Source organism: Amblyomma maculatum, chromosome 1 (assembly GCF_055883805.1).
Source record: "Amblyomma maculatum isolate TAMU_Amacu chromosome 1, ASM5588380v1, whole genome shotgun sequence".
NCBI lineage: Eukaryota > Metazoa > Arthropoda > Arachnida > Ixodida > Ixodidae > Amblyomma > Amblyomma maculatum.
Genome location: NC_139344.1, coordinates 391,324,253 through 391,350,470, shown reverse-complemented (window position 1 = coordinate 391,350,470; position 26,218 = coordinate 391,324,253). Strand labels below are relative to the sequence as shown.

Genomic DNA, 26,218 nt, shown 5'->3' with positions numbered 1-26,218 from the left:
GATTAGTAATCCGTTAATTTCTGTATCTAATATCTTACACATACTCTTTATCATACATTCGTGCATGAAAAGTCACAAGGCAGTTTAAAACAAAGCCGCAAGTAAGTGCCCACGTGGCCTAAGCACAGCGTGCCCAACTTGGGACCAAAGAGTCCTGGAAGGCTGATTCTCATCTCACATTCCCATCTTGAAGGAAACTTTTTGCCAGCTCCTGCCAAATAAGCCATGTCGTGTGGTTACGCCACGTCAGTTAACTTTACGTCTATTCGATTCTCGGCTATGTCGGCCACCATCACTCGCCAGAGTCATGCCTCTGAGTTTTGGCTAACAACGTCGAAAACGCCGACGTGGGATTTTCTACGGAGCGGGACTTTTAACAATATATGTATCGCGTTAATAAGGCTAGTGAGCCACTTTACCCTGAATCGCTACCCTGAATGCGTTCAGAGTTCTACCTCCTTTACAAAGGGCAATACATTGCTCGTATGAGATTTTTGCATACAAGAACCTAATGTAAAAAGCGCATAGAGCAAGCTGCATAAACTAACGTCTTAAACTGCGCAGCGGTCCATCAGGAAATGATTCTGATCTCTGTTAAGCTTGGAAAAAAAAAAGGTTTCGGCTGTTTACCTGTTAAACGATTTGTAGAGTAAGCGAAGAAATAAAATACATCGTCTTGCACTGTCAGCAAGCGAAAAACAAAAACAATATTGTCTCTTCTTTGCGTACCTGGTCTTGTTATTCGTCTTTTAGTTTCAGTTTATTTATTTGATTTGCATAAGTACTTCGTGTTACTATGATCGTGCAGCTTGACATAGCTTACATATATGCGGAAAGCGTTGTAGCAAGAGCAGTACCGAGTGTTCGATCAATCAATCAGTCGATCGATCAGTCAACCAATCAATCGTCGTCGTCCTTATGCACTCCTGCTTCATTGCATCAAAGATATTTTTAAAACCTATTCGTTATCGTTAATGTGTTTCTCGATGCGTAGGACGAAGCAAATCCACTGTATTACCATGCACTCATTGATTATTCTCCCAATTATTAGAAGCATATGTTGTATTTTCAGACATTTTTCTTTTTGTATTCATTATCCGCTCGGTGCGTCTCCAAATTAGATGTTCAATTACAATTTATCTGAATTTCCGGATGCTAATGAAGTGTTCTTCGTACCTATCCGCACAAATGACGCACATTTTTCAACATACTTGAATTTTTTTTTTCGCACCGTCTTACAATTCGTCGAAAAGTGCGGCAAGGCAAGTGAACGCCCTGTTGCACTTCCTTCGGTGCAATGCGGAGAGAAGTAAGACGAGGAAGCAGTATGGAAAGAAAGGGAACTCACGAAGGCCCTGTCAAGTACCTGGCTTGTTGGTTGCTGCTTCGAACTCCCTGCTGTGCTGGTGGTGTTTGATGGCGTTCATGCGCCGCGCCTGAGGCACCTGTGGCCCCGAACTCGCCGCGGGCCCCGTGCCCTGCGGCTCGCCCACGAAGCGGCGTCGCTGCTTGGGCAGCTTCTCGCGTGCTTGCGTGTGCGAGTAGAACATGGTGAAGTTAGACACAATCACCGGCACGGGCAGACCGATCGTCAGCACGCCCGCGAGCGCGCACAGAGCTCCCACGAGCATGCCCACGTAGGTCCTCGGCGCCATGTCCCCGTAGCCCACTGTGGTCATTGTGACAATGGCCCACCACAGGCCCTCGGGGATGCTGGTGAAGTCGTTGCGAGGGTTCGCCTGCAGCCTCTCCGCATAGTAGACGAGGCTGGCGAAAATCACGATGCCCAGTACCAGAAAGAAGACGAGGAGGAACAGTTCCTTGGCCGAGGCTTTGAACGTGTGGATAAGGATCTTGAGCCCGCGCGAGTGCCGCGTCAGCTTGAACAGCCTCAGAATTCGGATGATGGAGAAGAAGTCTAGGATGTCCGCGTTCTCCAGGTCTGAGGCCAGGTGCTGGAGCAGCATGTCCGAGTAGAAGGACATGGTCGCGATGAAGTCGATGATGTTTATGGGCGCGCGCACGAAGTCTAGCTTTCGCGGGCTCACCACGAACCGAATGGTGATCTCGAAGGTGAACCAGGCGTTGCAGACGCTCTCTACATAGAAAAAGGCGTCGTGCGCGTCCGTCTTGACCTTGTCCAGGACCCAGGCGGTCGTGTTGCGCTGAGTGACGGTCCGGTTGACGATGACCGGGACGCGCATGTTTGGGTGCGTCTTGAGGCAGAAGGAGAGTATGGAGACGCAGATGAAGAACACGGATATGACGGCCATGACCTTGGCCGCCAGCGACGAGTAAGGCTCATCGAAAAGCAGCCATATGCGCGGCTTGAGCCGCTGCCAGCAGGTCAGCTTTCCCGCATAGTAGTCGTCCTCGACGCCGAACTTGCGTGCCAGCTCCTCATCGCTGGGCTTCTCGTTTTCGATGTCGAGCGTGTCCAGGATGGCCAGCGTGGCCTGCGTGTCTCTGTACACGGTGTACGTCATCCAGCAGCACGGTTCCACCTGCGCACGTAGCGGAGAGTGAGCTTTATCTCGTTCGCTGCCCATTTAGTGCTTTGTGTAGCTTTTCGCTGCACAAAGCAGCCGGCGATAGATTATAATGTGTGAATTTTATCAAGGATAAGCTCAGACCAAGACGCCACAAGCAAGGCATTAATAAGTGCAGCTTTCTGGGACTCCTATCAAGGGAGAGGTAGTTGTCGGATATTGAAAAATATTGTTATTCCCATATTGATAGGAATAGTCTGAGTCTCTCATGCATAGCGAAAATTCGCTTTTAACGTTTCTCCGGTACTAGCTGCTAATTGTTAAAACTTCCATATAAAACCAATGGGCTGCGTTTTCATAATTGTGGGACAACCGTGGAATTGTGTAAGACGTGTTTATGAACATATTGATAGAAATAGTCCAAGCTTCCAATGCGTAGCAAAATTTATTCTGAAGTTTTTTTCCTGCGCTAACAACAAGTAATTATGTCACAGGAAATAAATGGAGCGTGTTCTTGAAAAAAAAAAAAACTATAGAAACACTATATATATGGCGAGGTATATATTCTGGGTATATTTATTATTATATTGCAGTTGCGCAATGCGAGAAAAAAATCAGGACCAAATTCTCTTTCACAGATTTTGCCAAAATTTTCTGGTTATGAGCCTCAAAACGGAAACTCGAACAATATTTTTCATCGTAGCTTAAATGGGGCACCAGGAAGATTTTTTTTTTTTTTGCGTTTTTCAATTACTGAGTAATACTTGAATTGGAAAGTCGAATAGTGTGGAAAGGAATGTCGAATAGTATAAAATTTAAGAACATCACTCTCCCTCTCTCTCAAAGTAGGATAACCACGGTTGCGCGATATTTTGAAGCTCGTTAACACTGACAGCGACTGTTGCTTGGTTACCACTGCAGCGCCTTAGTAGCAGAAATAAGAAACTTCCACATCCGCAAAAGTTTCAGTGCAAATAAGTAGAAATAAAAAATTAAAATGTTTTTCCAGCGCCTAAGCGCGCAGCGAGCGTTCAAAATAAAACAGCTGTTTCAAAAAGAGACGCGATTAGGCTTTCGCGACCTCCACCAGCCTTCGTACTGCAACTGTTCTCGCATACACAGCAGTGCAAAAAGCAGCCAGATACAGTGGCTCATTAGCTGGATCACTAAAAAATGGCATTCATTTAATAAGCCCGTTAGATACCTGCCCGTTATGCGGAATCGGTTTCACACAGGCAAAGTATGGCATACTTTTCGGGAACTTTGCCGCATACGAAACACTTTACACGCCATATTTACGAAAATCAGATAACAGCAATGTCTGCCCGTGCCGTCAAAGTGTAGGAGGGCTGCACTGGACAAGGTAATATAAATAGGAAGGTCATCTACTACGAGCCAACCACACCCAAAGTATATACGTCCATAGCAAAAGCGAAAACGTTCACTCCTCTTTCGTGTTGTTTTTCTTCAGCGAGACCATCTAGCATATATCCGACCAATCTGCACTGAAAATGAGAAGCATTGATTCCATATGATAAAGAGTCTCCGCATCAGTGACGCTCACCTGATTGGCGTCTAGGCCCCAAAACTCGAGCTCCTCTTCGAAGAGCGGCCCACAAACGTTGGTCGGATAATGCAGCTTGCCCGTCCGGTAGTAGTTGAGTATCTGGGCGAAGACGCCCGGGTGGCGGTCGAAGAAGTACTCGTTCAGTACGGGGTCGTAGTTGGCCAGTGCCTCGGTGAGCCGGGAGAGGCGCGTGGCCGGGATCTTCTTTAGGGTCGTCTTGTACGTCTCGAAGCGTATCCCGCCCACGTTGAGGACGACGCGGTTTTCCACATCCAAGGTGCCGCGACTGTTGCTCGCGTGGTGGTACATGCTCTGGAGCCTTCAGGTCGGCATGTCCTCGGCACCTGTGAGGGGGAAGCCCGGACAGTTTGACAACTTTACCACGCATACATTGAGCCCTATACTGTACACATGTTCATCGAGTACAGTTTCAACAGCTGTTAGCCTCGTCTGTTCTGAGGCAGAGTACGGCAAGAGCAGGCAATTCATTGGTTTTAGCTATACGTTATCAACTGACTTGCAGATATGCAACTCAGATTAGCAAACTCAAGATGCCCATGCTTTTTTAGTAAATATTTTAGTTCTATCATTACTAGCAGCGACTTCAGTGATGAGTCTCACACGTTAAAGAAGCATACAAAAATCAGCAGATGCACTAAGGTCTGCTTACGCGTAGGAATGCGAAAGTAGTGGGTGAAATGTTTTCAAGGTAAATTTTCGACATGTAATGAAGTCCTTATTGCTGACATTGTATTCTGCGCACCTTTCTGCGTACTGGACATAGACAATGCACCGTGTTTCAAGCGCCGTATGGGAATTTTATTATCCGAACCCTCGGTTTGAAGGCGTACAGTTGGAGGGACACGTATATTGTAGGTTCGAATCTGTGTCGTGAGCTATCCTCAAATTTTACCGCCGGATGCATGCTTAATTCAACGATAAATCATATGACACCGCCGGAATTACGACGCCCCCGAACTGCACTACGACGAACGGTTTAATCATAATTTAGATACAAATACCGGGAAGACTGTCTCCGCACGGAGGTCCGCCGGGGTTGAGAATACATACACAAAGAATATGCGCAGCGTTGTCTGAAGGGATGATGCCACCTTTCGCGGATAGGTCTTTTGTGCGAGATAATGACGGCATAGCTTGTGCGTCATACTGCTGCTTCAGGACGTATTTTCGGACCATTTCTCAGGCACAACAAACAAAACTGGTGGCTTTTTGAGCCAATTAGACTGGTAAAGCTTTCGCCTTATAATCTCCAAAAGAAAAAAACTATGCCGAAGGAAGTACGGAACTTCACAGCCGTGGCGACGCCGTGTTACTGAGTTCCAAACTTGAGACAACTATGAGAACACAAAGTCATTCCGTTTGTGAGAGGTTATGGTCGCTGTAGGTGCAGAACAAACCACTTTGCCGGACTCAGAGGTAAGCCCCTCGCATACTTTTGACGCAGTGTAATGTCGGAGTTTGCTGTTTGTCAGCATACAGCGCAGAAATATTATCAAGCTCACTTATCGGTACCTTTATCGCTTGCAAAACAAAAGCACTATTTTTTCTGTCGCACTTCTTTACCCGCGGCAGCGCACAGCATTCACTCTGGAGTCGTTATTCCCTGGATTCCCAAAACTTTCAGCGAGCCTTTGCAATGTACGCAGTTTAATTACTTTCGCTTTCTGTGTCGGCCTGTTTGCTATTAGTTGTACGGCGGCAAGAAAAAAAAATGGCTTAAGCACTCGCTTCACATCACCATCCATGCAACGATTTGCAGGCGACACAGACACCATAAGCTGTCAATTATTCCTCTCGCAAAGGGTCCAGTCTGCGCAAGAGGAAATAGCTAGTTTTATCCTCAAATCCATCTGTGCGACATTACTACCACTACGGAGCACCCCGGCGGGTTTCCTTATTTGAAAGCTGTATTTTGCTGTCTCAAGAAAATATAGTGACAAGAAAAAAAATTGGCGGGGGACTTTAGCGACTAAAGTAGTGAAAGGCGAAAGCCTGAGTGCCGCATTCTGCTACGCAACTGACACTAATTAGTAATTAATTATTTAGCCATTATTTATTTAATTATTTATTCAGACATTAAGTAGGTAATTAAATATTTGATTGAGTTATTAACGAGTTACTTAATTAGTCATCAATTATATATAACCAATTATTCATTAATTCGTAATTGATCATTGGCATACGGCCATATAAGGCATGCATTGGCGCATACTGTTTTGGTGCTCTGTGATTGGTCAAGACATCTATGACATCATCCCGCCTCGGCCAGTCAGAGCCACCGCCAAAGCATGAGTCTAAAAATAACAGCTGCATTGTGCTGCACAGTCCTCAAGTTGATTGCTAGCGCTGTCAGACAAACATTAAACGAAAGTGAGGACGCGCAGTGTAGGTATGCGCAGTAGTACTGTCGCATAAAGCCGTTTCTCTCTCGAGTGTAGTGGTCTTCCGCGCTTCCCATTGCTTCCTTTATTTCGTTCACCGGCGGTGTTTCGCGGAGAATTTATACGCATCGCGCCATTTGCGACGTGCGACACATTTTATCTCTCCCTGGGAGTCAGTAACAATCGCTGGAACCATCTACTACTCTGCTATTCTCCCCCATAAAAGCCACTGGTTCGCAAACCTACAATACCACTATTGCGCAAACTATTAGAATCACATGCTGTGTAGACGAAGAGAGGGAAGTGTACAGACTAACAGCGTCGGCGCTATATAGGATTTGGAGAACGAACCACCGCTGTCGCATTTCCAGCGTCCGCGCGTGTTTTTGTGCCCTCCGGCCGCCGCTTTTCACGCCTCTGCAGGGCGCAAAGGCAGACGAATGGGGAAGAAAACCGCGCCAAGCGTTGAGCCAGCCTGCCCATAATCGATACCCGCCTGCCCTCCCTGTCCGTCCGTGTATACGTATACCGGTGAGGGAGCGCTTAGACGCAGGTGTCGAAACACAGAGAGCCCCTTGGAGTGCGAGGCGGAGCGTGGGGGTTTGGAGGGAAGGTGCGCGAGCTCTGGGTTCACGCGCCGGGCCCTTCTGCAGCGGCGAAGGGTGAAGTTGGGAGCTAGAACGGGGAAGGGGGAAAGCCATTACCTCTTGTTTGGCGCCGCAGCTCAGCGCGGCCGACAATTTCGGCCGAACGACGGGCAAAGGAAGAGAAGAGGAATGGCAACGAACAAGAGCAAGAACCCTTTGCTGCCGCTGGGGAGCTCAGTTCTTCAGTCGTCCTTCTTATGGTGGTGGCCAGGGTAAGGAGAACGACCACCCCCTTCGCCATCCCTGCCGCGCCAAACTTGGTTTTCGCTAAATCAGGCCGCACTCAGTGCGGAAGAGTGAGCCACCCTCGGCGCCGCAGATCAATCGGACGGAGGCGGCAGGCCGCCGTTGCGCGATGGGAGGTATGCCCGCTGTAGAAGGAGTTCCACGACCGCGCGGCCAGGGGGTGGTGCACTGGCAACACCTCGCTGCTCTCCGAAGGCTCGCCTCAGTGGCTCGGTGGCCAGCCGCCGCTGACCCCGAAGCGAAAGGCCGTGCTTTATTCAGCAGTGAGCTCTGATCGCGAGGGAGTCTCCCTACATCCTTGCTTCCGAATTTTTGGCAGTTCGGTCAACGATTACTACTTCTTTATATTTCTTGTAGCCTGTTCTTTCGGCTACGATTCGTTGGCCGCGTCGCTACCTGGAGTTAGCGGTTAGGAGAGCAAGCACTCTGCCGCCAAACGATAGGCTGCCTAAATTACCTGCGTGAATCGGACCAGGCCGTGCCAGTTTGTGATTCCGTTTGCTGTGGCGCATTTTGTGAGTGAGTGAGTGAGTGAGTGAGTGAGTGAGTGAGTGAGTGAGTGAGAGAGTGAGTGAGTGAGTGAGTGAGCGTGTGTGTGTGTGTGTGCGTGCGTGCGTGCGTGCGTGTGTGTGTGTGTGTGCGTGCGTGTGTGTGTGTGTGTGTGTGCGTGCGTGCGTGCGTGCGTGTGCGTGTGTGTGTGTGTGTGTGTGTGTGTGTGTGTGTGTGTGTGTGTGTGTGTGTGTGTGTGTGTGTGTGTGTGTGTGTGTGTGTGTGTGTGTGTGTGTGTGTGTGTGTGTGTGTGTGTGTGTGTGTGTGTGTGTGTGTGTGTGTGTGTGTGTGTGTGTGTGTGTGTGTGTGTGTGTGTGTGTGTGTGTGTGTGTGTGTGTGTGTGTGTGTGTGTGTGTGTGTGTGTGTGTGTGTGTGTGTGTGTGTGTGTGTGTGTGTGTGTGTGTGTGTGTGTGTGTGTGTGTGTGTGTGTGTGTGTGTGTGTGTGTGTGTGTGTGTGTGTGTGTGTGTGTGTGTGTGTGTGTCATCGATAGATACATAGAGAGAACACTCCTGTGCATTCACAGGAATGCCCCATGTTTGGAAGGACAGAACCTGTGCGTGGAATGGAAATGGAAATCAAGCTGGCTGCTCTAGTAGTGTGTCTTAGCCTGTTTACTCTTGCACTCAAGGTGAGCTCAAACAGCTTCGGGTCAGACTGAAAAGCTATCTGCTTAAAGGAAAGATATCTGAGCCACACGGGCTCAGGCAGTGCGAATGGAAAGTATACAAGCGTGAACAATGTTAATTGGAACAGTTCCTGCCCAAAGCTGTATCGTTTTGCTTTTTTTGTTTTTCGTATTTGCACTTTACAGCTATGGGGCACATGAACAAACCGGTAAAATTGATGTAAAGCAGGAAAAAAGGAGAAGGAATCACGTATGTGCTGATGAATAACAGCAAACAAACCTCCTTTTCACCACAACCAAGAAGAATGTGGTGAGTGCCATGGTTAACCAATTTCCTGCGGCTTCATTCTATCGTCATCTTATTAGACGCGACAAAAGATAATCGCAGCTACTATCCCTGCGGCCATTACATCGAAGCTCAGTTTCTTTCCCGAAAGTGAATTTGCGCGGATAAAGCTATTTAGCCGTGTAAGGTGAATTGTGGGGTACTCTGTCTTTCGTGAACGTCGCTACCGACCCGCTAGTGTGACTTAGGTGTGAGACGCTTTTATGCAACTTGTGCGCGTGTTCCTGCCACAGGCAGCATGACGTCAGCCCGATTGCCTGCGTCAACGGCAGAAGCAACCAATGGGAGAGGACCAGATGAAATGGGAACATAAAATTAACAGTTACAAAATACGGTCCTTGTAGAGGAAGTCGTCAGAAAGAAGCGAATCGAAGATAGGCTGTTCACAGGAACGGAAAGGTGCAAACAGCCATCCTTCTCCGTGCCACACCTCCTGGAACGCGGGCGATATGCTGCAAGCATTTGGCGCCAGTTTCAGGGCGACAAATTGTGCAAATGTGCATTCTGCCAGCGGACGTTGGTTCCAGTCAGGCGTCCTAAAGGAAGGCACGACGCGCAAAGCGCGCGTAAAAGGGTCACGAGAGCGTGTTCAATCCTCACGGAGGAAATCGGGTTGATGGTAAGGGTGGGAGATTCTGAACTAGCGCATTTATTTTTTCCAGAGCTACTACTCAATCTGGTATATTTGAATCCGATGTTTTCAATCTTATTTTATCTCCGTCACAGCCCCTCATCACGCGCAGAGGTCCCTCCCCCCTCCCCCTGTGCACACACACACAATTCGAACGCCCCCGCGTTTATTTGATACGCGGCTTAAGTAGGGTGGCAAAAGCACGGGTTCAAGTTCTGCTCCTCAGTCGACGATTGCCGAGTCCCACCGCGGCAATCACTTCCTCGGGCCGGTGCTAACGCTACACGAAAAGGCGCTTCCTCGTTTATAGCGCCCCTGGGCGCTTTCATTCGAACCGTACGAGTAGGACGTATATGATACGGCCTTTCCAGGTCACCACTTCGCGTTCCATCCTCTTCTCCGTAACGTTCGAGCAATATCTGAACGCACAACGAAACAGCGAGGTGCACAGAGCACGGTACCTGTATTGGTTTAGTTAGCTTAGTTAGTGACCTGTTTTCTTTTCCCCCTTATTTCAGCGGCAACTGCATAGGGCATCATTTGATGAGTTAGCTGTGCCGTATATATATATATATATATATATATATATATATATATATATATATATATATATATATATATATATATATATATATATATTTCAAGCCGCTTAATCAAACTCATGACGTAAAGACCGAAAAGGAACGAGATATCAACATTGCTTATTCTCTGGGATACGAGCGCAGAATATCTTGAGCACCGTCCTTTACTTGCGATAAATGTCAGGGGCGCCGCCATTTTAGTTTCTTTTTTCTTGCTTTTATTCTTCGTCGTAAAAGCTCTGTTCCTAGTTACGGCAGCGTATTAGCTGATTCATCATCATCATCATCATCATTATCAGCCTGATTATACCCACTGCAGGGCGAAGGCCTCTCCCATATTTCCCCACTTAACCCGGTTCTGTGCTAGCTGCATCCACTTCACCCCTGCGAACTTCTTAATCTCATCCGCCCACGTAACTTTCTGCCGCCCCCTGCTACGCTTTCCTTCCCTTGGAATCCAGTTTGTTACCCTCAGCGACCATCGGTTATCCTCTCTTCGCACTCACTACATGTCCTGCCCATGTCCATTTCTTCTTCTTAATTTCCACTAAAATGTCGGTAACCTGAGTTATTTCTCTGACCCACTCTGCACGCTTCCTATCACTTAATGTTACCCCTACCATTTTTCGATCCATAGCCCTCTGGGTTGTCCTCAACTTAAGCAGAACTCTCTTGGTTAGCCTCCACGTTTCAGCCCCATAGGTGAGTACAGGTAAGATGCAACTGCTATATACTTTCCTCTTTAGCGATACCGGCAAGCTGCTAGTCATAATCTGTGAGTGCTTGCCAAATGCGCTCCATCCCAATCTTATTCTTCTTGTTTTTTCCTTTTTATGGTCCGGATCTGCGGTTACTACCTGTCCTAAGTAGACATATTCGCCTACTACTTCCAGTACTTCGCTACCTAATGTAAACTGCTGTTCCTCTCCGAGGCTGTTGAACATTACCTTAGTCTTCTGCATATTGATTTTCAAGCCTACCTTTCTACTTTTCCTGTCTAGGTCACCAGTCATAATTTGCAGTTCATCCCCCGAGTTGCTTAGCAAGGCAATGTCATCAGCAAATCGCAGATTACTGAGGTATTCTCCATCTACCCTTATCCCTAACTGCTCCCATTCCAAGTCTCTGAATACTTCCTCTAAGCAAGCTGTGAATAGTACTGGGGAGATCGTGTCTCCTTGCCTAACACCTTTCTTTATGCGAATTTTGTTACTTTCTTTATGCAGAACTATGGTTGCTGTGCAGCCACTATATATATCTTCCAGCACTTTCACGTACGGCTCGTCTACCCCCTGATTTCGCAATGCCTGCATCACCGCCGAGGTTTCAACTGAGTCAAATGCTTTTTCGTAATCAATGAATGCTATGTATAAGGGCTGGTTATATTCTGAGCATTTTCCTATCACCTGATTGATGGTATGGATATGATCGATAGTAGAATACCGTTTCCGAAAACCTGCTTGATCCTTTGCTTGATTGCAGTCTAAGGTTGTCCTGATTCTATTAGCGATTACCTTAGTAAATACCTTATACGTAACAGACAGTAAGCTGATAGGTCTGTAATTTGTAAGGTCCTTAGAGTCCCCTTTCTTATTAATGAGGATAATGTTTGCATTCTTCCATGGTTCCGGTACCGTCGATGACACCAGGCACTGCGTATACAGGGTGGCCAGCTTTTCTAACACGATATCCTGTCCGTCCTTCAGAAAATCTGTAGTTATCTGATCCTCTCCAGCTGATTTCCCCCTTTTCATAGTTTCTAATGCTTTCTTGACCTCGTCCTTCGTAACTGGTGGGACATCTGACTGATTTTCCCTACCGTCAATCTCCTTACGGTCTTGACTACTTTGGCTACTGTAGAGATCTGTATAGAACTCCTCGGCTACTTTGACTATCTTGTCCATATTCGTGATGACGTTGCCCTTCTTGTCCCTTATCGCATACATCTGGTTTTTGCCTATGCCCAATTTCTTCTTTACCGCTTTAAGGCTTCCCCCGTTCTTTACAGCATGCTCAATTTTCGCCATGTTATACTTCCTTATATCGGCCACCTTGCGCTTATTGATTAGCTTTGATACCTCGGCCAATTCGATCTGGTCTGTTGGATTGGAAGCTTTCACTCTGGTGTTTCTTAGTCAAATCTTTCGTCTCCTTAGACAGCTTACCGGTATCCTCTCTAACTATCCTACCGCCTACTTCTACCGCGCACTCAGTAATCATATCTCTGAAATTACTGTTCCTTGCTTCTAGGGTAATGTCGCCATCCTCGGTTAGAGCTGAATACCTGTTCTGTAGCGATATCCCGAACTCTTCTGCCCCCCCCCCCCCCCCTCACTGCTAATTCGATGATGGGTTTCTTTCTTACTAATCTGTTGCGTTCCTTCTTCAGATTTAGGCTAATTCGGGACCTCACCATTCTGTGGTCACTGCATCGCACTTTCCCGATTATCTCTATATCTTGCATAATGGCGGAGGTTGAACACATTATGAAGTCGATTTCATTTTTAGTCTCCCCGTTAGGACTTTCCATGTCCATTTCCGGTTCTTCCGTTGCTGAAGAAGGTATTGATGATTCGTAAGTTATTGCACTCTGCAAACTCCACTAATAATTCCCCCCTGCTATTCCTAGAACGAATGCCGTAGTCCCCTACTGCCTGGTCTCCTACCCGCTTTTTCCCTACCTTGGCATTGAAGTCGCCCATTAGTACAGAATACTGCGTCTCTACTTTTCGCATTGCCGATTCTACATCTTCGTAGAAGCTTTCAAGTGCCTGGTCATCATAACTACATGTAGGTGCATAGGCCTGTACAACCTTCAGTTTGTTTCGCTTATTAAGCCTAATAACGATGCCTGCCACCCTCTCATTAATACTATAGAATTCATCTATATTACCCGCTATATACTTATTGACAAGGAAACCTACTCCTAGTTGTCGCCTCTCTGGTAAACATCGATAACATAGTACATGCCCATCCTTCAGTACAGTATATGCCTCATTCAGCCTCCTAACCTCACTAAGCCCTATGATATCCCATTTCATACCCTCTAGTTCCTCTAACAGCACTGCTAAACTAGCTTCACTAGCTAGGGTTCTAGCGTTAAACGTTGCCAGGGTCAGTTTGCAATGGCGGCCTCTCCAGCGAAGTCAGGTATTCTTAGCACCCCCTGCTGCGTTACAGTTCTGACCGCCGCCGTGGTCAGTTGCTCCGCAGCCGCTGCTGCGGCTGGGGGCTGGGGTTTTATGGAGCTTATCATAGGAGGTTGCGGCCAATTACTGCACCAGGGTGGCCAACTCCGGTTCTGGTGAGGGAGTGCGTTGCCGGAGGTGTTCACCGGCATCAGGTCGCGCCCCAAACTTGTTTATGCAATTCCATCGACACGCGGATTTTTTTTTTTTTTAATCCGGTGGAGAATTGCGCGAAGCCGGGATTTAAACCCCGGTCCTCTTGCATGCGAGGCGGATGTTCTATCGCTACGCCACCGATTACAACGCGGTAATCGAACATTACCGGCCGACATCCGTTTTCCGTAAAGGGCTTTTAAGCAGGGTTACTAACCGCTAAGCTCCCTGTTAGGCGCAAAAGTTTTGGAGACGCATAAGCTCATAAATACGACGCGACGGAGTTGATGGCTTCCGTCTGCGGAACCCCTTGCGGATGCTTGTTGGCGCACGCGCACTTTGAAACTCTGGTAATCAATTATCAACTATTGTTTCGTTATCCCACACATACTCATTACCATACAGCCGTATGCTACTGCGTTAAGCGAAAGACCAACAGGCTCAAATATGAAGACCCGCTTTAACTAAGTCGTACGCATGCACCTGCATGACCTATAAGGGTAGCCTGTGGGTGAAACGGGATCCAAGGATTCTGGCGAGTTCGATTCGCATTTCACCCTCTCCCATCTTAAAGATGCTGCCCGCAAAGGCTACGACGCAGCCAGGTCGTGTTCTCACGTGATGTCACACAACCCGCCGACTACTGTCACCAGGCAACCATGTGTGATTTCTAAGGCGAAAGCCTTTTTAGGTTCCTGGTGAATATCTCGCGTTTGGGAGTTGCGTCCGCGAGATTCCGCGACATGCGTTCGCGAGACATGTCAGCAAGATTCTGCGAGGTTCCGCGAGACGTCGCAATAGGCTCTGACGTCAACATAATTTCCCGGGTAAGTACGTCGAAATAGGTGTCGACAGGAAGCCAAAGAAAAGAAAATAACGAAATTATAACGAGTCCACAAACACGCAAGACAGAAGAAGAGGAGAAGAGATAACCAGAAGGGGAGAAGAAGAAGGAAAATCTTTTGCCATTGAGCTGCAAAGCTAAGTGCAGTCCTGTAATTTTTCGATCACAACGCTAACGCCAATACCAGATTTTCTCTACAACAGGGTCTTTACTGCTCTAGCATTAATACTTCAAGTGGGCGAAAAACAAAAATAAAATTTTAAGCTGCAACACCAATGGGGGAGAGCTCAAAGGAGATTTGAAGTTCAACGAATTCGTCGGAGATAGATTTAAGCGGTGTTTTTATGTGACGGCCTTCGTCCCAACGGTCGTTTAGACCCCAGAGACATACGTATATACATCACCAGCTTAATTTTGCCGCTCACGCCTCGCGCTACTCCTCCATGTTAAATTTCATGGGTCGAGTCAGTACAAACTGCGAATGATCGACTTTGAGTAAAAAGCGTGTTTCATAACCTGCCTTTACCAGCAGTTATCACCATATGACTCATGTCATTATGATTCAGATAATCAGGCGCCTGATCATGCTTGCGACTATTAACCAGGGCTTATTTATGCAGATATTTTATTGTGCTTCGGTATTTGTATTATAATTCTATATTTAGTGTGCATGTTTGCTACCAACCCCCCTCCCTCCCCCCCCCCCCCCCCCCCGCTCTACGTGAATAAACTAATAAATAGTAACATACTACCACAAAGGTGGCAGCGGTGGCGTAGCGGTAGAACATCCGCCTCGCATGCAAGAGGACCGGGGCTCAAATCCCGGTGCCACGCAATTCTCCACCGGATGAAAAAAAAAAAAAGTCCGCGTGTCGATGGAATTGCATATACAAGTTTGGGGTGCGACCTGATGCCGGTGAACACCTCCGGCAACGCACTCCCTCACCAGAACAGGAGTTGGCCACCCTGGTGAAGTAATTGGCCACAACCTCCTATGATAAGCTCCATAGTGGAGAAATATGGGAGAGGCCTTCGCCCTGCAGTGGGTATAATCAGGCTGATGATGATGATGACTACCACAAATCAAGAAGTGCGAAGTCTGGCAGTATTTGTTTTTATTGAATCAAATGCCGGAACAAACAACGCAGAGCTGGATTAAAACAAAAGCTGACTTATTGACAACAAAGATCTTTCAGCGACGTATTTAGCGACAAGTTGCGCAAAGCGATTTCTCTCAGGCGACTTGACTATTCAGCAAACGGCCTCTGCGTTAGATTCCAGTCCCGTAGCTTCGAGACACTTCAGGAACGAGGTTCCTGTGGTCTAAACTTTAGGACAACTCGCAGTCTCAAGAGTGTACTTTCAAAAGCCCCGACCAGCCATTTATTCTCGAGAATTCCCATCATTGTGGCATATGCCTACTTCGTTATGTGGATTGTTATGTGAATAACTCTGTCTTAAGATTATCCTGTTACGAGCGCGAAAAGTCCTGTTAGATTTTGTATTTCCAAGCCTTTGTGAACCTAAATTGGACCGCTTGAACGTAACTGTTCTGTTTTAAATGCAATCAATAGCAAAAATAACTACGTTCATCATCAACACCAGCTCAATTACGTAAATTGTACTAGTTACACTGACATGACCTTAAATAATTCAGCTTATCCAAGTCTACCACCGAGTCTAGGTCGACTAGCATATTTTGTTTTTATATTTTTCATATTTTATCTTTGTTCTTAAATTTAGGTGCACAAAAGGCACGATGCCTGCACACTCGTCGTACATTTGAACGCGTGCATATATTTAGAGCTTGATCTCTAGTCAAACATCACTTGAACGAAGTTCAACGGACCTTAGTAAAAAGTTCGTTAAAGTGAAAGTTCGCTGCATTGAAATAAGTGAGAAAGCTTCATTCCATTAGCTCCAAGAAATATCGGGTGTTCAAATCATATCCCACCTAATAATTTGTGACTGCGCTTATTTGCAAGCGAAGACTTCAATAACATCTTGCTGAACTTTTGAATTTATGACTGCAGTGATCTTAAAATAATTCCCTGTGTCGAAGCTCTCGTGAAGCTTGTCCGGAACAACGGTCTGCTGGGCAGTAAAGACCTTTACTTTTTCCAAGCATTTCATTGCTTCAGCAGAGCATGGTTAACCAACGTGCATAAGTGCGCCCTTCTTCGAGCTAAAATGCCTAGTAGGGCTGAATAAGGTCTAAATATGTCTGGCTATGGCTACGTTGTCCTTTAAGCGCGCAAAGGCAGCTATTGGTTTCTGGCTAGAAGCTTGTCTAGATACCCAGTTCAGTTTAAAGCTAAATGACGGTCACTTTTCGTCATGCGTTAATGAAACGTTATTCAACGTAAAGATAGGCAGCAAAAAGTGCTGGCCATGCTTGCTGAAGTGCTTCGTATGACGGTGATATAGAAGGATGATGCCGTGTAAAATGGTCGTAGAACTGAAATGACCAATGACTGAAGTTCGTCAAAATGAAGGGTGTTTGCATAGCGTTGAATGGAGCTTCGGTGGGTGATTTAAGAAAGTTTATACAACTGAATTCGTTTAAATGACGTTCAGTTAAATGGTTTTCTTCTGTATTACTCCAGGGGTACAAACACAGAAACAGACTGCCGAACCTGTTTTAACCTTGATGCCCGGCAGAAGTCAAATCCGGCTTGGTCTCTGTATCTGTTGGCTAAGACAAGTGTGTTGCATGTATTTATCCCCGTATAATTGGTAATCACTAGAAGTATACAGGACGCTTCGTATTTATCTGTCCGAGTTTGTTTCTCCAATGTTTCTCGTTGGTGGACCAAATCAGTCGCAGTTCCCCACCGAGCAGTCTGGACATGCGGATCCAAGACAAAGTCAAAGCCAAATTTTCGCTTCATCCTCTCGTTTCATCTTCGCTCCTTCGAGCTTCATTCTTATACTGACGCTTCACGCCAAGCAACGATTTCGGGGTCATCCGAAGCAGCTTTTCACAGCCGTCGAATATGCCACGCCCAGTACACACGCTCAACATCAACCTCTTCCCAAATGGAGCACCTTACTAGCAAAGCGGATACCCTCAAGGCTGTTTATTCGGCAAGCTCCGTAGCTAGACGCAGCTGCGGAACACCTGTGGAACGTCGCAGCTGGTTTCCATGGTAACGAAGCACGCTCAGCGGTGATGCGTGCCGTCATGCATCGGCGTAGCGATGGAGACCGGCACGGCGAAGCGGCTTAACAAGCGCGCAGCTGGTTGCCATGGTAACGGCGCATGCTCTGTTCTGGATCCGGCTGACTACGTGAAACTCTGCTGTGACCGGCGCAGTGTAGCTCTCGCTACAAAATCAACTTGCATACATGATGGAGTAGTAGCAAAACAATATTTTAATGATTTAATGTAATGTTGTAGTAGGCGAGTAATAAAGCAGTGCAAGCTAAGCGAGACATGTCATCTCGAAGACAAACTTAAATACCTGCTGAACGACCACTGAAGCGGGTATGTGCGTGTGTGTTTCATTAAGCTTCTCCCTCCGCCTTCCTCCCCTTTTCACCGTTTCACGCGCGCTTTTATTTCCAACTACTCAGCAGACCTACGATGCTTATTTTACCTCGTACGTTCACGCGCCGCTGCCATCCAATCAAAAACTGCAATCGCCGCAAGAACCCCGCGCGGTTTGATTCCTTTTTTATAGCTTTCACGGCGGCACCTCAATATTTAAAATTTTCTCAACTGTTTATTAAATCAGCGGGACGCCGACAGAGCGCTGGATGTTATTGCTGCGCCGAGGAAGCCCACTAAATGTGTAGGACAAGAATGCGTGCTGATGAAAAATAAAAATTCTGCGCGACCTGGCAACTTCCATAATAAAGTTAGTGTAACGCAATGAAGTTCAGCCTTCTTCTGTGCCCACTGACCCTCTCAACTCTCCAACTCCCTTTTTCCTTCAATTTATTCCCTTGTTGTCTTTCCTTCTTTCTTTTTTGTAAAATATTCTCTTGAGTTCTTTCTTTACGAATGTTCGCGTCCATTTCCTATTCTTTTTAGCGCACTCTTCGCGGCTCGCGTCTTCCTTACTCTCTCCCTGTAATATTGAGCAAGTGAGAGAGTGGGAAGTTGGGAAAAGATGCGAGGGAGTTGAGGAAAGCCAGCGACGACGATCACCCCCCGAAGGGCCATCGTGGAACGCCGTATGGGCAACGAACGGGCCCTTATCCACGGGGCCATGCGCGCCGGTTCCAGGCAATTTCACGGCTCTGGAAAGCGGGAAGGATGCGGAGGAGAAAAGATGCGCTCTTTCCTACGCCTGGCAGCCAGCAAGCGACTACCGGTGAACGAGGTGGACATACGGGGAGCTCCGCCGTTCGGTGAGACCGTGCTCGCACCCTAGACGCCGTCACTTGCAATTAATGAATCACGTGAAACTGTTCCGTTATATCCTAGTTTCAGGCGGACGACTGCAGCACGATGTAAGATAGTGACACATTCCTTAAGATTAATTCCTTTTCCCAATTCCTCACTTTTTTTAGCATCCTTGACACCTGTCAAAGAGACGAGGAGCTCCCAGTATAAACTGTGTAGAGTATGTTCATGCCTCTCTTTTGTTCCCGCAAAGCGCTTCCCATGTGTGTTTTAAGTAATATGTCATCTGTATCAAGAGAAACGTGGGTCTTATTCTATTTGCATAGTAAAACCAAAAAGCGTGAGGTAGGACGTATAGTGCGAATTGATGCCTGAGATTTTCTCGATACTGTAGTCTACACTAAAGGTGTGTCAAAATAGGGACGGCCGCTCCAGGCATACGCAGCCTTCCTCGTTGCCTAGAGGGCGAAAAAAGGGGCTTTTCGTTTTCTTTTTCGCATTTTTTTTTTTTTTTGATGTCGGATTCCGCGTTGAAATTGAAAAGCGTGACGCGTGGAGCAGAAAGCGCAGCCGAGAAGAGATATACGGAAAGCGTAGCGTTATGGGAGCCCAAGAGACTCCAGAGAGAACAGAGCGAAGCAAAATTGAGAATCAGAGAGACAAAAAAAAAAAAAAGTGGTCACCACAGAACCCAGCTTGGCGAGTGCGAGGTAGCGCTCTCCGGGTCCTATTGTTGTGGCCCAGCCACACTAGTGAGCGGCACAAGCGTAGGCCACTCCCTAGGTGCCCTGAAAGAACGGAATGTTTCCACACGGAACGCCACTTCATTTACTGCGAAAGGTAGCGATTTTGCGAAAGCGGTCATGTTAGTATTGCGAAGAGCATTCCTTTCACTTATCAACGTCGATGAAAACTCTACATAACTGGTAATTAGGAGTCTTAAGAGCACTCAACTATGTGGTACGTAGTCTTCCTACGTCCTAAAAGGCCTGGAAAATCCAGGCGTTTATAACTGAGGCTTCGATGTATTAAAAGTAATGAGAAAGTATTATTATCCCAATTACAAGAAAAGACGGCATCGTGTGACAATCGGTACAAAAAAATCACGAACAAACCTATGTAAGGTGTTGTTTTGGGACGGTAACGTGCGTAACATCCTCGGAGGTCGCATGTGCACTTGTCCCCAGTCCTCCTTACAAGCATGTCCTCGCCACGGGGCAAGCAGTTAGAACTTGGTGGGCGACATGGCAAGGCACTGATTGGTCGGCTGCTCGCGTGACGTCAGGAGAGCCCGTGACATGCCTGATTATTGCAGGAGGGGCCTATTTGAGCTGCGCATTAGAGAAGGCAATCGAATTCGCCACTTCTCTTGGATCCGGAGTCAGGCATGCTAACATATAGGTCACGCAGGCACACTCGTGATGCTTGGCTGAAGAAGGTGCTTTAAATCTAACGTCGCTCCTGTCTACTTGGGCATCATACATCACTTTCCTCCTCACTTGCATGCGTTGCGGTACTTGGCCTCACTGTTGGGCTGGCGGCGGTGGCATCCAAGGAAAAAAAAAATTCGGTGGTGTCCGCGGCGTGAGATTCAGCTGGCACGAAATCCGGATGCCATCATCACGCCGGAATACGGTATCACAGCGTATGCAAGTGAATGAGTATCGCCATGGATGCTAAAACGCAACGATCTGTACAGTCACTCATGACTCATACACACTGTGCAACGCGGCATTACTCGGCACTTTGTTGTATAGTAACGTACTGCAAGGTGTAGAGTATGTGCGAAAGTTATGCATTCTCATGAATCATGGTCATTATACATTCTCACACGTAACCGGTCTTAAGCATTTCCTCATTTCATCCCTTGTTTCTTTCCGTTTTTTTTTTTTTTTTTTTTTCATCATTCCATCTGTTTACCTTCATTTCCTCCTTTGTTCATCCTCGATTTTCTGTTCCTCGTCTCTTTGTTCCTTTTTTTTTTCTTTAATTCTGTGTGTCTATGCATATTACTATGTATATTAATTGCCATGTATATTACTTTTCACGTCATATTTAAATCTAGAACTCATACGGTAGCGGTATAGTTCGTGAGCTGTAATAGCATGAGCACTGTGAAAAAAAAGTATCTTGCTGTTGCGTTGATATTTTTTTTGTATAACCAATATATCTATATGTTAGAACATGTAGTTGTGCCCTAGACAAGTTGGAAGTAATTACCGTGTGAATAGAAGAGTAAATTTTAGACCAGTATTTTAGTTTAAGCAGAAAGCATGTATCTGAGACGACCGACTACACTGGTTATTCGAGCAAGTTGGTTAATAATAAGTTCACATGAGATTCCTACGGCCTATCAGCAGTAAATATTACACCAAACATTTGCAATGGTCAAAATAATGAACAGGATAAGAATTTGAAATATTATCAGCATGAGGAGGAACAGGCTCATTTTTCAACCGAAAGGTAACGGTTTTTGTCTCGCTTTCGTTAATCCTCATATAGTTCTACGAAGACCATTGCTGCAATTTAACTATGATGTCATTACAATCAAATAGAAATTTAGGGATATGCTATTACCAGAAAAAAAATGGGCTAGTATCATCTGCGTATATAATAAATTTTGCGTTCCCCGACTAATGCTAACAATGTTATTAATATACAGGTTAACCTCATAAACCAAACCAATCTTTATTTCTTTCCTTTTTTACCTTTCCTGTCTGCCTTCATACATATCTTTTTCATTTGTTCCCTTTCTTCTTTATTTCCTAATCCCTTCATTCCGTCATCTATTTATTTTCTCTTTCTTTCTTCCATTCTTTGCCCCGCCGGGGTGGTGCAGTGGTAAGACGCCCGACTACTGTGCCGGAGTTCCCGGGATCGAATCCCGGCCTCGGCGGCTGCGTTTCGATGGAGGCGAAACGAAGTGGCGTCCGTGTGCTGTGCGATGTCAGCGCACGTTAAAGATCCCCAGGTGGTCGAAATTACTCTGTAGCCCTCCACTACGGCCCCCTTTCTCTCTATCCACTTTCACTCCCACCTTCATCCCTTCCCTTACGGCGCGGTTCAGGTGTCCACAGAGCAAGTGTGACAGATACTGCGCCTTTCCCTTCCTATGAACCAACCAACCAACCATTCTTTCGAACCGCTTTCACAGTGCAAGAAGGAAGTGCCAAGAGGCTGTCCAATACCACTCCCAAATGTTTATCGTGACGTTAGCAAATAATTCGGCGAAATAAAGAATTTCGATGCAGTAGTTCTTCCTGAGGCGTGTGACATGAGGTGGTCTGTAGCATATGGGTATTTTATTATATATCCAAAAGGATCGAAGGAAAAGATGTTTGTCATCCCCAGTATCTGATATCTGGTATCTGAAGCACCTGAAATGAGGCGGCGGAAATAAAGTGACAGTGAGAAAGCGGTAGAGGAAATCAAAGATGTGAGCGACAGGTAGAAAGGACAGGTAAGGTAAGGATAAAAATAAGGAGAAATATATACACTATGGCACAAGTGGTCTGTACAACGCATCACTTTTCTCCATCTTGCAGCTAGGGACATCAGCCCACGCTGTTTAACGGCTCAACAGAACACTTGCCGCGACAAAGCTTGAGAAAACATCAAAGTGCCGTTCTATGTTTCGCACAAGCGCGTTGGCAGTCTGGTTTCGCATTTGCCTGGACATAGTTTAGGCACTATTTTACTTTTGAGCAGGTGTGCACCTTCTTTCCGAGTAAGAGTTGCCTAGACAGAGAGCCAACATGGACCCAAGAATGTTGAGTCCACTCAACAGTTGCTAACCAAAATGTAGGTTGCGCTTCCCCAGCATGGTTTCTGTTGAAGAATTTGGGTTGATATTTTTGTCGCGGTTTTACGGAGCATATAAATAGCAAATGTACGTTCATGCGCGCATTAGGTTGAACATGTAAATGGGCTAGTTTGAAAAATATTTGAAAGTGAGCGGGATATATTCCATACACGCACATAATGAGATATCAGCGCATAAGTTCCGCGAAGACGAGGTTTGTTGTGTTAGTTGGGCACCACTTTCCGAAGAAGTTCCGGAAAGAATGCATATGTTGTGATAGATGGATGCCTCTTACCGATAAACACAAAAGAGCGCTAACTAATCGCTTGAATTTTATTGTCGACAAAGAAATGAAGGGGCTTAGTTAACAGAGTGTAGCATGTGAACCTGATTTGTTTCATTGCAACGAAAATAAATGAGTATTTACCAGAATATTTCATATACCATTGCTGATCCGCATTTCACTACCTGAACACATCCAGGGAGTATATATAGATGGAGTTCAGGCATACAGCGAAGGAGGCGTGGGGAGGGTGCTGCTCCTTGCCCTACGGGGCTGGGACTGGTAGATCACCGCCGCTTAACTGCGGCGGAGGTTAGCCTGCCACCGGACTTGCATCTGTTGTAAGCCGTCATTGCACCCGCCATCGCTTCGGTTGTGGACGACGGGTGTTGCGACACGCGTCTTTCTCTCTGTGTTCTTTTTCTTTTTTTCTTAACTATTTTCCTTTCTGTCCTCATGAGGCAGCGGAGGTGGCTCACTACGAAGCCAGTAGCAGGCCCGTGCAGTTTCTTTTCCTTCTTCCTGCAGTCGCAACAACAGGCATACAGCGGAGGTGGCTGCTCCTGGCCCTACGGGGCTGAAACAGGTAGGCAACCGCCGTTTGCGGCGGAGGCTAGCCTGCCACCGGAGGTTGTAACTATTGTAGGTCATCGTTGCACCCATCGCTTTGGTGGTGGATGACGGCCATTGTGACGCGCGTTTTTCTCTCTCCCTCTTCTTTTTCTTTCTTTCATCTTTATTTTTTCTTCTGTGCGAACGAGACAGCGGAGGTGGCTCAGCTACAGAGCCAGTAGCAGGCCCGTGCATTTTCTTTTCCTTCTTCCTACAGTCGCAACAAAATGTTTTTCGGGCATACATGGAGTTAACCGCAGCCACGTTTCGACCTCTGTAAACGGCTCTTGGAGCGACTTGCCTAACACTGAGTCCTAAGTAAAGCGATCATCACGACATCACTGGAACATAATTATTAAACCAGTAGTCAGGGAGTTTAGTGCGTGGATTCAAATACATCGCGTAATATGCTAGTCGAGAATTGTCCACTAAACACGGTCCGCAGGTTTAGAATCCGCATTTTTACTCCTTTCTCCATCTGTAGGTTCCATACGTATTATTCGCACCTGTTTCAGCCTCCTCTACTGTTTTTTTTATTTTTCGTCTCTGTTTTGGTCAACTCTCTATAAGCGCACGTGACTAAAAATGGAGCGAAGTTTTTTATTAAGCGAAATAAACGGGGGTATAATAAATAATAAGATCGAAAAAGAAAATAAACGCTTAATATTTAATAATTAAATGAACATATGAGAACAAGAACACTTTGAAAAAAAGGACTCCTCGTCATTCATGAACTGCAAGGTTCACGCTGATTTTCTCTGCTTTCCTCAATTTGCGCAATCTTTTCTTTATTACCTCATGTGCGGCAGGGCTGCTTGGCGAAAATCTGAAGATGGCTTTCACTGCAAGTCTCCAGGTGTTTACCGTGTAGCTGCAGCGCATTCTAAGAACAGATGTTGCGGATGCCGATGCAGGAACGGGTGCGTCGAAAATGATGTAAACGAGACTAAAACCTGAATGATAAGCTGTTCGCGAAAGCAGTAGCAGCTGGACGGGAGCACTGGTGCTACTAATTAGCGCTCTATTAATTTTGTTCCTCCAAGGAGCAGTGCGTTGGTTAACGATCCAGCCGATGCGCAATAATTAACCTTCCTATTAAGCGTGAACGTTCTCTATAAGGTCAGCAAAGGCAAAGTGTGTGACTAGACCTGAGAGGGGAATAAAAATCCAGAGCTTCAAATGCATTCTCGGCTCGCTTTTCGTTGATGGAACAAAGTGTTTCCGTGTCGTTCGAAGTTTAATTGTTTTTTTTTTTTTTTTTTGTGAGAAATGGATGCAGAGGCGATATTTGTTTTCTTTTATTTCTAAATGAATCCCACGGGTAGACTGCATGCGCATACTGGGGCTACACGTGCAGTCCACTAGATGTAACTCCCAAGTGTTGGAAAGAATCCAACGGAGCGCGCAGCACACTTAACGTGCTTACTCGACGCGTCGCCAACAAGCAGGCAGACATAAAGGAGGCAAATACGACTACTCTACTACAAGCATTTGTAATCAGCTGGGTCGTGCTTGTTACGCCGTATCTAAACTCACCGTCTCCAACCGGATACGCGCTTAGAGTTGATCATAAGAAAGTGTCAAGGTAGCTCTGGGGCGACAGCAGTGGACTTCGACAAAATATTTCCTTGCCTTAAGAGTATTAAACTCCATAGACGAACTCATAGAAGCTGTGTTCACTGCGCAGTTTAATCGATTAACTTCCATGAGGCCGGGTAGATGATAGAATTTGAGGTGGGAATTTCTTTTGAAGTGAGACAGAGAATAGAAATCCTCCTATGCCACGGAATATGCACCCCTCTTTTCATGAGGCACGTAGGAAAGATAGGGTGGAAATGTATCGCAAGATACACAGGGCGTCAGGATGTCGTATATACTGACGCAGCGGAGTACAACGGACGAACAGCGAAGGTGGCGGTGGTCGCAAAGGAAGGTGCCTGATTGGTAAGTAGCTGCACACTCAGAAGAGGTACGGTCACGACGGCGGAAGAGGCAGCCATCACTCTCGCTCTCACACAAAACGACATAAAGGTGGTCATCAGCGACCATAAGGAGCGATATACAATTTTGATTCAGGCAGAGTATTACCAGCGGCAGCACGCATACTGTCGAACGGCAATATTGAGTGTACAATCCTCTTGCTCTATAGACATGCGCACCAAACCCTTCAAGACAATGAGGGAGCTCACGAGTTCGCCCGAAGGCTGACTTTCCGGTTGATCTCCGCGACTCCCTCAAAGGATGGACGCATTTCAGGAAACGAGTTAACGCACTCTTTCCGCGATACCAAGCAGTTCTGCATGTCTAGAGAATATCCAGAACCGCATAAGAACCCCAGCAAGAATGAGGAAGCAGCATGCAGGTAATTCTTTCCCGTAAATCAATTTACATTTTATTTTTTATTTAACGAATTATGTTCAAAATTGCGGAATAAAAAGACATTGTTAAGGCTGCTGCAGCGCCTACTCCTAAGGCGTCCATCGAGATCAAACGGTGGAACTGTGTGCAATCTTGCTAAACCATGCAAAACCATACCTAACAGAGATTTCACTTGTGTAATTAGCTCGAAGCAGTTCTTACTTTTTTTCATTATTCATTATTTTTTTAAGTTTATATCAGTGAAAAGCGGTAACTACACGGAGATTCACGTACACTGACGAGACCCGTAATCGCCGCAGAAGTCTAAGTGAAGGACGGCCTACATTACGGCAAGGACGCTTGGGCAGCGAATCGAGCGACATCCGATTATTGGAAGCTTCCTCTTATTCACGAGCTCCACCTTGGCATCTTAGTTGTTTTTTCCTCTCGCGTAATTTCTTATCCTTTATTTACCTCTCCTTACTTCAGCGCCATCGACGAGGGACAACCGCTGCCTAGCGACGGCTGCGGCTGTCGTCCGAT

General features: G+C 46.4%; 1 protein-coding gene across 2 annotated transcripts in view; it reads right to left on the bottom strand.

Moving 5' to 3' along the window:
• The window catches only part of LOC146208539 (potassium voltage-gated channel protein Shaw-like), a 113,767-nt gene that overhangs the window by 55,236 nt on the left and 32,313 nt on the right, over nt 1–26,218 (bottom strand). Inside the window, exons 2-3 of one of the 2 annotated variants that reach the window (XM_084594576.1) lie at nt 4,054–4,400; nt 1,367–2,504 (exon numbers count right to left, since the gene is read on the bottom strand). In XM_084594576.1, the coding sequence (XP_084450702.1) occupies nt 1,367–2,504; nt 4,054–4,365 (1,450 nt within the window). In that variant the 5' untranslated portion in view covers nt 4,366–4,400. Of the gene's footprint in view, nt 1–1,348; nt 2,505–4,053; nt 4,401–26,218 lie in introns of both variants that reach the window. The other variant, XM_084594584.1, reaches the window with a different exon arrangement.